A 12,825-nucleotide genomic window follows, 5' to 3' on the forward strand; every position below is an offset into this window, starting at 1 on the left:
CTGACTTTATGCATGACAAGACTATCAAGAGGCCGTTATTTCAGTATCTAGTTTTAGGTGCAGTTCAGGACATTGAGATTTTTGAGTGTAAGTAAGTTCCCTGCATAGCTCATTTGAGAGCATCTAAATTAAATGCCTGAAGTTGGTGTCATCTGTGTGCAAACACGGGTACAAGATATATTGCAGTTTTCTGGATTTACAAGGAGATTAAGTCTCCATTTTTGGATTACATCTTGGATGATGCCATGAAAAGTAGCCAACCATATTCTAAGAGTTATAATCTTCAGAGAGTATTTTGAGAACACTCTGCCCCTAAAAGCAGAGTTGGGAACTGAGTTTGGAGTATAACTACCCTATTACTATTCTGCTGCACAATTTGTGTGCCAGCTAAGGGTCTGCACCAGTTCCTACTCAGATCAACGACAGTCTTCAATTCAATAGACTAGGGCTGGGGTCTAGAAAAAAAAAAATAAGCTGTTATTTCCTATATGCTCCCTTAAGGATACAATGGCAAAAATCAAAAAGAAAAGAATGATACTGTCTTGGCAGTTCACTTCAGAAATAAATTTATTTCAAGATAAAAATTAATTTAGCTTTTCCATTTAAAAAAAATACCAAGGAAGTGTATGAAAAATGAAGTGTTTCATTTGTAGGGAAGCAGTAGTCAAATTTTTGCGTGCTCATTGGTTGTGATATTAGCTCAGGTCATAGAAGAGATGAAATTCTCAGCTTTGCTACATATTTCTTGTATGGTCTTGGCAGGTCATTCCATCTCCCAGCTCTCTAACTGTGAAATAGAGAGCGACAACACTGCCTCACCTCCCAGGGAGATGGAACCATGAATGAATGAAAGATCCTGAGCTATTCATAATGAGAGAAACCACTGAAGTTTGTAAGGTAGACAGAAGATTGGAAAGTAAATTCAGGTGTGAAAGAAGGGAGGTTATTGTTTAGTCTGAGGTAAAAGACTAGAGAGAAAAATGGATGATTTGTGGATAGGCCAAATATTGAGCAAAGGGATAATTGATGCATACCAGTAGAACTGTAAACATGATTCAGGGAAGCCTTGAGGCAAAGGTGATGGCCTAATACTGCAGAAGAAAACAGTACGGTGAGAGGTGAGGAGCAATACTATTACATCCTTTTTTTTGTGGTATTTCAACTGTGTGTTCTTTGGAATAGTACTTAATCCTGTATCTGAAAAGCATTTGGAATATTCTGGGCACCATGAATTTGGTCAGTGAAATACGGTCCTAAATATAAAACAGGAACTACATACGTAATGGCTCATTAACCATGCAAAAATTGTGAATGGATAAACCACTTACAACTTCACAGACTGATTGTACATGATTACAGGTGACAAGTTGGAAACAGATTGGGTTATGAGCACCATTTGAATGGAGGTGAGCAGTAATCAGGCAAATGGAAGTGAAAAGATGCTCCCAGTCGGCTAGCTTGGTCATTGCAAAGGACTGAGCTCTCAGGAGAGGAGCCAGAAGTCAGTAGAGCCCAAGGACAGCAAGGGTTGAGGACATGGTCATAGAGACCCTGAAGACAAGGGGAATGATACGAAAAGGGAAGAGGAAGATAGCATGGATTTGAGTTGATTCACCTTGGAATTGTAAACAGTGTTTCTCCAAAGGAGAAAAACTGTAATGATAAGTAATTAAATAATCTGTCATTGGACCAAAATGCACATCAAAATTGGTAATCAGTCACCAGCTGCCTTGCCCAGCTGAAGGGAAGGTCCTGGCTGACTTGTCATACCATGCTGCATACTGATCTACCGGCCTCCAAGGCTTTGGCACATAAAGCCTTTTCCTTTGAAAATTGTCATGTGTGGCAGCTTTTATGTGCAGCATCATGTTTCCCCTCCCTGGGGCAGAAAACAAAGGAGAGGGGAGAAGTTTGTGTTTCATTACACCACAAGAAGTAAGATGGTAGATTGCTAGTTCTTTATTCGCATAGGAAACTACTGCTGCTCCATCCCTGCCTACTCCCCTGGTGTGCTTGGGTCACAGCACGACGCCCAACTGAGCATAATGTCCCCTTGTCACTTGCGGGACAGCCGTACTGTCCTTTCTGCTCCACAGTGCCCATCCCTGCCCTAGCCAAATCTGTCTCCTTCCCCCCCACCCCCCCCCCACCCCTTCTGCAGGTGGGAGAGAAGAGAGGTTGGGCCACGCTGGCATTCACCCGAAGAAGTTTTGCGTGCAGACAGGACGTTCTGGAGCATTGTCAGTAGCAATGAAATACTCTAGTTTAACAAGGTAGTAAAATAAAAGTGTAATAGCACTCTGATTCTTAACGGGGCTGCCACATGCCATGTTCTGTACATACTTCCGAGCTGTTGGACCAGAAAGCAGAGCACTGTACTGCCCATGCAGCCTGTAAAGCCAGCCTGGATCCTGTAGCCAGGTAACCTGTTTTGCAGCCCATGGGAGTCAAAGGCCTGAGAACAGCACAGGAGCCAAGTTCAGGTGAAATGAAGAGACTTTAGTGTTCCGGTGCAGTTAAAAATGCTTAGCAGTCGCAAAATTCACTTATATAAAGCAGATAGATATTCACATTCCTCCACGATCATGGTTTCTATTCAGTTTCCTTCCCTGCTAGCAGAAACCAGCGCAGCTGACTTTTTGTATAAATGACTTTTGGTGCTGTTTTGAATTGTGGAGCGTTTCTCCCGTCCTCCCCTAGCTTCTAGACAGCAAGATCTGCTTTGAGATGGAAGAATAGCACCCTCAAGAGTTGACAGCCACGCTGCTTCAGGGATCCATGGTACGCAACACACATCCTTCCTCTTTTAGTTAAATTAACTCCCTGACACATGTAACTGAAGCAATGAGAACAAAAGTTTTCTCTTGACATAAGATTTGAAATATTTTGTATCAGTCACTGTTGATATGAATGTGGAAATAGGCATTTGTGCTTGTCTGAGGGATGATCAGGTTCTAAACATTTTATTTGCCTTCAAAGAAGGATGGGCAATAAAAAGATGAAGAATTGCCTTATTTGTCTAAGTCTGGGAACCTCATTTTATACCATATTAAAACAATTCGAACAGGAATTTATGTTTTCTTGTAAAAAGAGATTATTTGCAAGTTCTTAACTTAGATAAAAGGGGTCTATGTAAAAAGAAAAAATACTGAGCAAACCAGTCCTTAAATTGCGGGGACTTGTTCGTTAATTACAGTAATTAGGAATGGAATCTGATCCTAAACTTTCTGATTTACTTTGAATTTCTTTTAATATGTGGTTAGGCCTTAATTTCAGAATGATTATAAAATGTGAGAGCATTTTAAGACTACAGAGGCGTAGGTATTGTTATTAAATAACAAACTTAGTTATACGCTTCTGCGTTTCATGCAGCACTGACCTTTTATTTTAAATGTCCATGGCCTATTCCTGTTTCTGCTGACTTCAGACTCGGATCAGGCCTTTCGAAAGCTCTGAGTACAAACTGCTTACCAGCTACTATTCCAGACGATATTTCTCCCAGCAGGCAAAAAGTCCAGCTTTTGGGGTTTGTCCATTTTCTGGGAACGGGTTCACTTGAGTAGAACAAGCAGAATCTGGACAGTCGGGTGCAGTTGGGGACATTTTACTCTCCACTCAGAAGCATCCAAAACGCTCTTTTCCTCTGTATCATGACTTTGTTCAGAGCACTTCTTTCTGGTGTTTTGGTTGTTTAGACAGTGCTACAGCTCCCCGTGGACCACTGAAGCACCCCTGCAAGGCACTGCTGCTGCGTTGAAGGCAACACATATAATTTTAGAAAATACTGACTATATAAAAAGAGTTTAGGGTTGATTTTTCTTCTGTTGGTAGTGAACGGTGAAAACTATATTCTGTCATTTGTAAATTAATATGTTTCCCTGCTGTAATTACAGAATCTATTCTCCTGAGAGGATACTAGAGTGCAAAAGCCAACTGACTCCGCCGGCCTTGCTTTCGCTCGTGAAACAGAGGTCCACATGTGCATTGTGCGATACAAAAACGTGGGTTCCTGGTACACTGTAATTTTGTTTCCCGTTTAAGACTTTTTGTCAATTATTTTTAATGGCAAGGAATCTGTCAAACCATTTCTGAGCACGGAATTTACTGTCACAAGTTTCTGCTTTACTAGAAGATCCAGAACTAAGACAACTTTTTTTTCTTTTTCTCCAGCCATCGCTGTGTTTGAACCATCTTCTCTGCAAATCTTCCTGTAGCAGTTCTAAGCCTGCACCTGCTCCAACGGCCTTGACTTGTCCTTTCTCTACGCCGGTTTCAAAGGGACCTTCTGGACCAGCAGAGCTGAATGCCCGCGGGGCTTCCTAAGGCGCACCTGGGAGGTGGGCAGGGGAGGACAGATACATCTGCTCCGCAGACCGCGGGGGGTGGCAGCAGCAGGAAACTACGCGCGTCCTCACCCCTCCCGAGCCGAAGCTCGAAGCGGGGGCTCCGCGGAAGGCGGGGGCTCCGGGGAAGGCTGCGGCTGCAGGAGCATACGTACCCTGCTGCCCTGCGAGAGGAGGCGCGGTGGCCGAGACGTGCGGCTCCTCTCCCCGGTCCCGCGGCGCGGGGACAGCGATCGCCGTCTCCGAAGCCGCCAGGAAAGGGAGGCTGGGAAGGCCCACGGCGTCCCGGCCGAGGCTGCCGCCGCGGGGCCGGGCAGACGCCCGGGTAGCCCGGCTACCGCCGCCGCGCTGCGCGCCGGGGGCGGCGGGAGCGGCGGGAGCGGGGCCCGGCTGCGCCCGGGTTTAGCTCGGGTAAACGCCGGGAGTCGGTCCGCGCCCGACCCTGGTCGAGAGTGCCGCGTCTGCATTTTGGGAGATCTGTAATTAAATTTACCTGCCCGGTTCGTGCGGGGGGGGGCGAGGGGGGAGACCCGCGCGTTTATCCCACCCTTCCTGCGTACGGCGAACGCCGCGGGGCTGCCGGCGCCGGCAGCGCACCGCACCGGGCTACCGCCGCGGGGCGGCCGGCCCGCAGGTGGCCCGGCGCGGGCAGTCCCCGTCCCGCCGGGAGGGCAGCTCCTCCGGGCTTGACGGCCCGACGATAAGCGCAGAAGCGGGCAGGGCGGCCCCCGGCCGGCCCCCGCCGAGCAGAGCGGAGCCGCGAGCCTCCGCTGCACACCCCCCCCCCCCCCCCCCCCCCGCTCCCCGAGGTCTCCGCCCCCTGCCCGCCGGGCGCCGTCCCCGGACGGGTCCTAGCGCCGCTCGGGGCCGGGCTCCGGGGGTCCCGCTGTCACCGGGCGAGCCCCGCGGGTCCCGGCGGCGACAGCCGGGCCGCAGCCCGCCCCGCTCGCCGGCTCCGAGCCCGCCCGGCGACAGGGCGCCGCCGGCAGGTGACCGCCGCCGCGGTGAAGCGGCGCTTCGGGTCCCGCAGGCACACGCGGCGGGGCGGCTATTCCCGACCGGCCAGATGTCTGCGAGTACGCGCGGGTGATGGCGGACTTTGAGCCTTCCTCCGCGGCGCGGCCGGGGCGTCGCCGGGCCGGAGCGCTCGGCGCAGGGCTGGCAGCGGGCGGTGGAAATGTACCAGCCGCCTTTGGCCGCTCTGCCCCGCCGAGCGGCCCCGGGCAGGGAGGGCGCAAAGTCCCCGCGCCGTTTCCCCGGGCCTCTTATCAGCGCGGAGCCTCCTCGGCGGGCGTAGCCCCGCGGCCGCCGAGCTCGGAGCGGCGGCGGGGGTGGAGGGGGGGGGCCGGGGCGTGCGGGCCGCTCGCCCCGCGGCGACTCCCGGGGGAGGGCGGCCGGGCGGCTCCTGCCCTGCCGGGGCGCTAAGACCCGGCTGCGCGGTGGTCAAAGGTTCCCAGCAGGAGGTTGGACACTAGAGGGCGATCCCCGGCCCTGCTGCGGGGGTGTATATATACGGCACGCAGGACCGCGGCAACCCACTAGCAACAGGGCAGGCAGGCAGGCAGCGAGCGGGGCTCGGGCGGGCTGGGGCGGGGGACGGGCTCCGGGCGCGCCGTGCCGTGCCGTGCCGTGCCCCACAGCACAGCGCCGCGCCGCGCCGCGCCGCGGTGCCGTTCGCCGCCGAGGGCCGGGGTGCCGCGGGGTGCCGCGGGCTTGGTAGAGTCTGCCGCCGCCGCTGCCGTCCGAAACCTGGATTGCAGGAGCCCTTCACCATGCCCGGCAGACTGTAGGTGCTTCATGGAGCAAGCCAACTTCTACGAGGTCGATTCCCGGCCCCCGATGAGCAGCGGCCAGCACCACCAGCTCCAGATTCCCCTGCCCGGCAGCGCCTACAGCTACAGAGAGGCTCCCTCGGCGGCGGCACCTGCTGCGGGCGGCGCGGAGCTCGGCGACATCTGCGAGAACGAGAACTCCATCGACATCAGCGCCTACATCGACCCCGCCGCCTTCAACGACGAGTTCCTGGCCGACCTCTTCCAGCACAGCAAGCAGCAGGAGAAAGCCAAGGCCATCCTGGCCGGGGATTTCGACTTCCACAGCATGCATGGGGCCGGCGCCGCCGCCTCGGCGCCGGGGCACCAGCAGCAGCACCACCAGCAGCCGCTCTTCGGCTGCGTGGCCGGCTACATGGACGGCAAGCTCGACCCCCTCTACGAGCGCATCGCCGCGCCCGGCTTGCGGCCGCTGGTGATTAAGCAGGAGCCCCGCGAGGAGGAGGAGGTCAAGTCGGCGGCCCTGTCGGCCCTCTACCCCCACCACGCTCCGCAGCAGCACCCGTCCCACCTGCAGTACCAGATCGCCCACTGCGCCCAGACCACCATGCACCTCCAGCCCGGGCACCCCACGCCGCCCCCCACGCCCGTGCCCAGCCCGCACCACCCGCACCACCCGCACCCCCCCGGCGGCCTGCCCGCCGCCGGCGCCCTCAAGATGATGCCCGCGGACCACCGGAGCAAATCGAAAAAGACAGTGGACAAGAACAGCAACGAGTACCGGGTGCGCCGGGAGCGCAACAACATCGCGGTGCGCAAGAGCCGGGACAAGGCCAAGCAGCGCAACGTGGAGACGCAGCAGAAGGTGCTGGAGCTCACCACCGACAACGAGCGGCTGCGCAAGCGGGTGGAGCAGCTCACCCGGGAGCTGGAGACTCTGCGGGGCATCTTCAGGCAGCTGCCCGAGAGCTCGCTGGTGAAGGCCATGGGCAGCTGCGCCTAGCGCCGCGCCGCGCCGCGCCGGGACTGGCGGGGCCGCCGCGCCCGCTGCCGGGCTGCCCTCGCCCGCCTATGGACACTCTCCGTGCCGGAGCGCGGCGAGCTCAGATTGTTTGGGGGGGGGGGAGGAGGTCGGGGGTTCGCTTTGGTTCTCTCTGGTTGGTTTTTCACAGTTGACGGCCAATGCGAGAAGCCAGGCAGCTGTAGTATTACAAGGTTTGTGCCTTAGGGGTGACACACGAATAAGCTGAAAACATGGTGGGTTTTATAAGGGGAAGGGCGAGGGGAGGAAGAAACTAAAAAGCCCACGTGTCTACACAGGGTAAATAACAATAATAGTAATAAAGCACGCATAGCGATCCAGATGTGCCTTAAAAGCTGGCTGCAGGAGCTCTGGGGCTAGCCGTTCCCCCCCAGCCTGGCAGGGCGCGAAGCAAAACGGTGAGGGACGTGCAGGCTTGAGGGACGGGGCATCTGGGGGTGCCAGCCAGGCTCCCCCCCCTCCTCCCCCAGCTGGCCTGCGGTACAGCAGGCAGGGGCAGCTGCGGGGAGGCCGGCGAGGAGAAGAGGGCTCAGGCTGAGAGACGTGCAGCGCCGGATGCCCGTTTGGAGCACTGAGGTGTGGGGCAGCTGCCGGACTGCTGCCAGGACTGCCCCAGCCTGGCTGGGCTGCCTCTGCCGAGCCCCGTCCCGTGCCTTGGCTGGGAGCGGGGCAGGGGCCGCCGCCGCTGCGGGAACGCTGGACGGCCTGGGACTGATGGAGCAGCAGCTTGCGAGGGAGCGTGGTGAGCTCCCTCCATCAAAAGGAAGAGCAGCAGTGTCTTGTACTGTATGTCACGACGTGGCGAAGCACAAATGAATAAATACCTATCGATGCGGGTATTTACTATGAACTTTCAGTGTATTTTGCTTTATTCCAGGACATTTAGCTCCTCTCCGAGTCTCTGTCTGTCCAAGCTGTGCCTCATGTAATGTGAAAGAAAGCCTTTCCGTGTATACTAGCTACACTTTATTTTTATTGCATTACTTAGATCTTTGCCATCACGTGACTTTCTTATCTGGTGACAGAGACTATGCCCTTGTGCTGCAATGTTATTTTATTATTTGTGTGGTTGGCCGAGTGTGAGCGTGTGTTGCCTTCTTCACGTTGTCCGGGGCTGGCCGCTGCCTCCCGACCCCAAGGCAGAGGTTCCTGGGAGGGGGTGCAGGCCGTGGGGCTGCAGGGTGCCTGCAGCGGGACGAGGAGGCTCGTCCCTGGTGCTGTGGCACCTTTGGACTCTGGAGCTTCTCCCAGGGTGAGAGAAAAATAAACAAACAAACAGGCCCCCTTCCAGGGAGCGCTGGTAGCGATGCAGAGCGTTTCTTCTTCATGTCGTAGCTGCACAAGAATTCGTCCAGTTGAAATAGTCATGATGGGAGAGGAGAACAAGGTGGAGACGTGAAGCTGTTTGAAAGCGTGACAGCGGGAGCGCGGTGCTGGGGGCGCGTGTGTATGTGTGTGCCGTGTGCGTATGCGGTGTGCGTGTATGGGTATGTATACATGTATGTATATGCACACACATTGGTGGGGTTTTTTTTGAACTGGGGGGGGGACTGCATATAAAGTTTGTCGGAAGTCCTGGTTACGTTCATAAATAAACAGCATATATTCTCCCATAACCATCCGCCTCTCTGTGTGTTTCCAGTTCTTCTTCTGTAGCAGGAGCGCGAAAGCTCTCCTCTTCCTCCGGACCGTGCATCCCGCTCCCCGCCGGCACTGGTGACCGAAGCGCCTTCGTGGAGCGCGACTCCCTCGTTTTCGCCCCAGAGAAATAAATACACGGTTGCCTTTAAGAGAACGGCAATTTCCTAAATACTTGCGGTGTCAGATGTGTGCCTGTGAGTCACCCTCCCTTCACCCCTCCACCCGCGCCGTGGCCGGGCCGGGGGGCTCGTCCAGCCTGCGCCTGGCCCGCCGCCTCTCCCCGCGGGGCGTCAGGCCGCGGGGACAGGCGGCCGGCAGGGACGAGGAAGGCGTCCGGGCGACGAGGACACGCAGCCCACCCGCCGGCGGGCTCGGGGCCTCCCGCCGGCTGCCCCAGCCGCGGGCCCCGTCCGGCCTGGCTGCCCGCCGCCCCGTCCCGGGGACGCCGTGGGGTCTCTAGCGGGGAGCAGGGGACGAGCTGTCACCCGGGGCACGGCGGGGAGGCGGGGGGGGGGGGGGCTTGCGAAAGGAGGCCGCGGGCAGGGCCAGGCCCCGCTCGCCCGTCAGCGCTGCCGCTGCCCGTCCCCTCCCGGCGAGACGCGGCCCGGGCCCCTCCCCTCCCCCGGGGAGTTTCGCCCCGGCCGGGTCGGGTCGGGTCGGGTCGGGCCCAGAGACGCCGCCCCGGGGGGGCGTGGGGGGCTCTTCGGTGTCGGCGGGACGCGGCGGGCCCCGGCGGCGGCTCCGGCCGGGCCCCTCGGCGGGGACAGCGGCCGCTCCGGCGGGGACACGGCGCTGCGCGCGGCAAGCCGCCACCGGCGCGCGCGGGCGGTCGGCCGTCCCGCCGGGGGGGCTCCCGCCCCACCCCGCCCCGCCCCGGGGCCGGGGCCGGCGGCGCGCGGAGGGGAGGTGGCGCGAGGCCCGGCGGCGATAGGGCCCCGCGCCGCCAGGCGGGAAGGGGCGGCTGAAGGGGGGGGGCGGCTCCGGCCGGGCCGTCCCGTCCCGCCGCTGCCCCGGGGCGGCGGGCCGGCCCTGAGGTGAAGGAACGCCCGGCCCGGCCTGTGGCGCAGGGCCCGGGCGTCGTGCGGGGAGGTCGGCGGGGCCCTCCGGCCGCCGCCCGTCGTCCCCTCCCGGGGCTTCGTGCCTGGGCCGCCGCCTGCCCGGCGGGCCGGCGGCAGGGCTGTGCCTGGGCCTCGGGAGCGTGAGGAAAAGCCGCCGCGGGTCCCTTCCCCTGCAGCAGCACCTGTTGCCCACCTTTTCTCGGGGAGGGTGATCCACCCGGGAGAACTGAGCTCCCCGTCTTTCATTTGCCCCCGTGGTGTGTCCGGCGCGGCACATCGAGGGGCAGAAATTAAGCACCCCGAGCAGAGAGTTGGACCCACAAGTGCCTGACCCAGTGGCGCCCAGGCTGCGAGGCAGGCCGTGTCCTCAGCAGGACTCCCAAAGCGCCTCGGCCCCGTGCAGGTGCAGCCGTGCGAGTCCCGCTCGGCCCCCTGGGCCGGCAGCTGCCCCGCCACACGGGCCGTGGGGCAGCTCGGAGCGCGCCGAGGGGCTTTGCCTGCTCCCGGCGGGGTTCGCGCCAGTCTGCGGAGTGGAGGGAAGATAGGGCTGCTCCTCCGAAATCCACCGTGACAGTTGGTCTGCAGGCACTCGCTCCTCGGGATGGGTAAGAGATGAGTGCAGGTCAGGATTAACGATTTTATTTTTCAGTTAGGTGTAAATCAGGGGATTCAGAGCTGGTAATTTTCCAAGGGAAGAGTTAAGTTCTAGTGGTGTCGGGCAAAAATAATGACTTTTACTTGTGCTTCCTTCCTCCCCCAGCCCTGCAGAGCTGTACTCCCGTCGGGTATGATGTGCCTTACTGAGTAATGCCGTCCAACGTGTAAAGTGGGGAAACGCTGTTATCATTTGAGCAAAGATTATTGCAGGGTATATGTGGGAGGGACTGTAATGTAGTGGTTAAAGCCTGGGAATACAGTCCTGGTCGTTTGAGTTATGTTCTGAACTGTGACTCACTCTGTGTGTGTGTGGTTTCAGCAAATCATTTATGGCCTCAGACAAAGCAGATTTTTCCATTAATTTAAATGAACTGTAGATTAAACAGGTCTTCAGTGGCAGAAGAATCAACCGTTCTATGATTCAAAATTAAGATCACCTATCTACCACATAGGTGTTTCAATAGTTATATAAACACAGCATGCCCTGGAATATTACGAAGGGTAAATTATTGATAGCAGAAAAGTGTTTAGAGACACTTGCCTTAAACACAGTGCCAAAGCGAGCAGCGTTCCCTAATCCTAACCCTAACTGTAGGCTGAGCCTTCGACAAGGCCCCCAGCCATGGCCTAGACAAAAAAGTTCTCGCAGCACAGCACTCTTTGCAGCCTCTTTGTGCTCTTTGCAGCCTGCGTTTTGCTTCAGCAGCCCCCTCCCAGCCCTCCCCAGCTGCAGCTCTGCATTTTCTCTTCCTCTGAACCTGAACCCTTACGCCAGCACACATCTGAGCCTTCAACAAGTCCCCGAGTCGTTGCCCAGATTAAAAAGTTCTCACAGCAGCATGTTCAGGGATGTTTGCCTTAACACCAGAGTCAAAGCGAGCAGTACTGCAATGCTCCGGTCTCAAGTGTGACACCATGCCTTGCCTGTTTCAGCAGTATTTAGGCACGCATTATAAACGCTGGGTGGTGGAAAGGATTTTTATGCACTGTCTACTCCAAATATCACAGGACAGTTGGAGCTGGAAGGGACCTCTGGGGATCGTCTAGTCCAGCAGGCTCATGTGAAAACAGCTGCCAGTCCACGCTTCTGCAGAAAAGGATGGCAGGCAGAGGCTGCACTGTTGCAGCGTGCCGTGGATGCAGCAGGTAAGTGTGGCAGGACTTGTGGGCAGGGGCTGGCCTTGCATGTGGCATTCCCACTCATCTCCCCACACACACGCACCCCACACCAAGACTAGCCTGGCTTGAGCAGCTCCAGTGCTGGGCGGGGTGCTGTGGGTGTGTATATACTCAGCGGCATTTGTCTTCACGACCGCGGGGTGGCTTTTTGAAAGTTTCCCACCGAGCCTGTTCCTTTTATACGCAGCAGTGCGATGCTGCCAGCCTCTGCCCGTCCTGCCACACAAGTGTGGCAGGGCAGTCCTTCCTTCTCCACCCCTCGCCAGTCCCAGACATGGGGTTGGGGACATGGAGGGGGTGAGACGTGGGGGTGGGCAGTGACTGAGAGGCCAAGCGAGTAATCACATGTTGGGGAGGAAGGGAGTAGTTGTCTGCTAGCACTGTGTACAGAGTTGAGAGATTGCTCACGACCATAGCAATGTCCTGCAGCAGGTTGGGGGTGGCAGAGGAATGTCGAGGTTTTTTGGTGGTTTGGTTTTTTTTTCCGCTGCGATGGATGAATTGCCCCTGAGGAGCTTGCCTCATCCACCTGCTTCAGGGGGTTGGAGGATAGGAACAGGTTTTGGAGTACTCCACACAAATTTCCATGCTGCGGGGCGGGGGGGGCGGGCAGTGGAAGATGCTTTGCTGTTAGGAGAAAGCAGGTCCTTCTCAGTGCTTTGTGCTTACTGGTTTGAATTTACTGGCTGAATTGGGTTTGATCTAAGTCAGTGTTGAAAAGAATGGCAAATGTCTAGCTGAGTAAAAGGGTGGAGGAATAGGCCCACTGCCCTCTCTTGGTACAATAGATTATGTAAAAAATAGCGTTTTATACATTGACATCTCTGGTTCTGGGCATCACTTTCTTCCCCTGTAATGAAATCCATGTTTATACAAGTGAAATCACATACAAACACACACCTTGCATGGAAATATCTGTGTTTCAGTGTGGTTTGCTGTATCATATCTGAGGTAACTGCGTTTTAAAGCCAAGACAACACTTAGTAGTAATAAGCATATCACAAGAAACTTCAGAGGAATCAGAAAGTCTGTTCAGATAATTCCTTCCAGTCCACAGTATATTACTAATATTTTTTTTTTTTTATGGTACTACTTAGTATCTCAAACTTAGGCTATGGACCCAAACAGAGAAA

The 12,825-nt window shown here is 56.5% G+C and overlaps 1 protein-coding gene and 1 long non-coding RNA gene across 4 annotated transcripts in view; both read left to right on the plus strand.

Moving 5' to 3' along the window:
• The first annotated feature begins 5,701 nt into the window (after positions 1 to 5,701).
• CEBPA (CCAAT enhancer binding protein alpha) lies at positions 5,702 to 8,773 on the plus strand. Its single transcript, XM_069793483.1, has one exon. It carries the CDS (start codon positions 6,141 to 6,143, stop codon positions 7,116 to 7,118), a length of 978 nt encoding a protein of 325 aa, XP_069649584.1. The 5' UTR covers positions 5,702 to 6,140; the 3' UTR covers positions 7,119 to 8,773.
• A 1,018-nt stretch (positions 8,774 to 9,791) lies between these two features.
• LOC138687252 (uncharacterized) overlaps positions 9,792 to 12,825 on the plus strand; it is a 32,473-nt gene continuing 29,439 nt past the window's right edge. For all 3 annotated transcript variants that reach the window (XR_011326494.1, XR_011326492.1, XR_011326493.1), the window contains exon 1: positions 9,792 to 11,659. This is a non-coding gene — a long non-coding RNA (uncharacterized lncRNA). The remainder of the gene's footprint in view (positions 11,660 to 12,825) is intronic.

The sequence above is a fragment of the Haliaeetus albicilla genome, chromosome 10 (assembly GCF_947461875.1).
Source record: "Haliaeetus albicilla chromosome 10, bHalAlb1.1, whole genome shotgun sequence".
Taxonomy (NCBI): Eukaryota; Metazoa; Chordata; class Aves; order Accipitriformes; family Accipitridae; genus Haliaeetus; species Haliaeetus albicilla.

Coding starts and splice junctions, on each gene's coding strand:
- CEBPA (XM_069793483.1), top strand. CDS start 6,141: ATGGAGCAAGCCAACTTCTACGAGGTCGATTCCCGGCCCCCGATGAGC.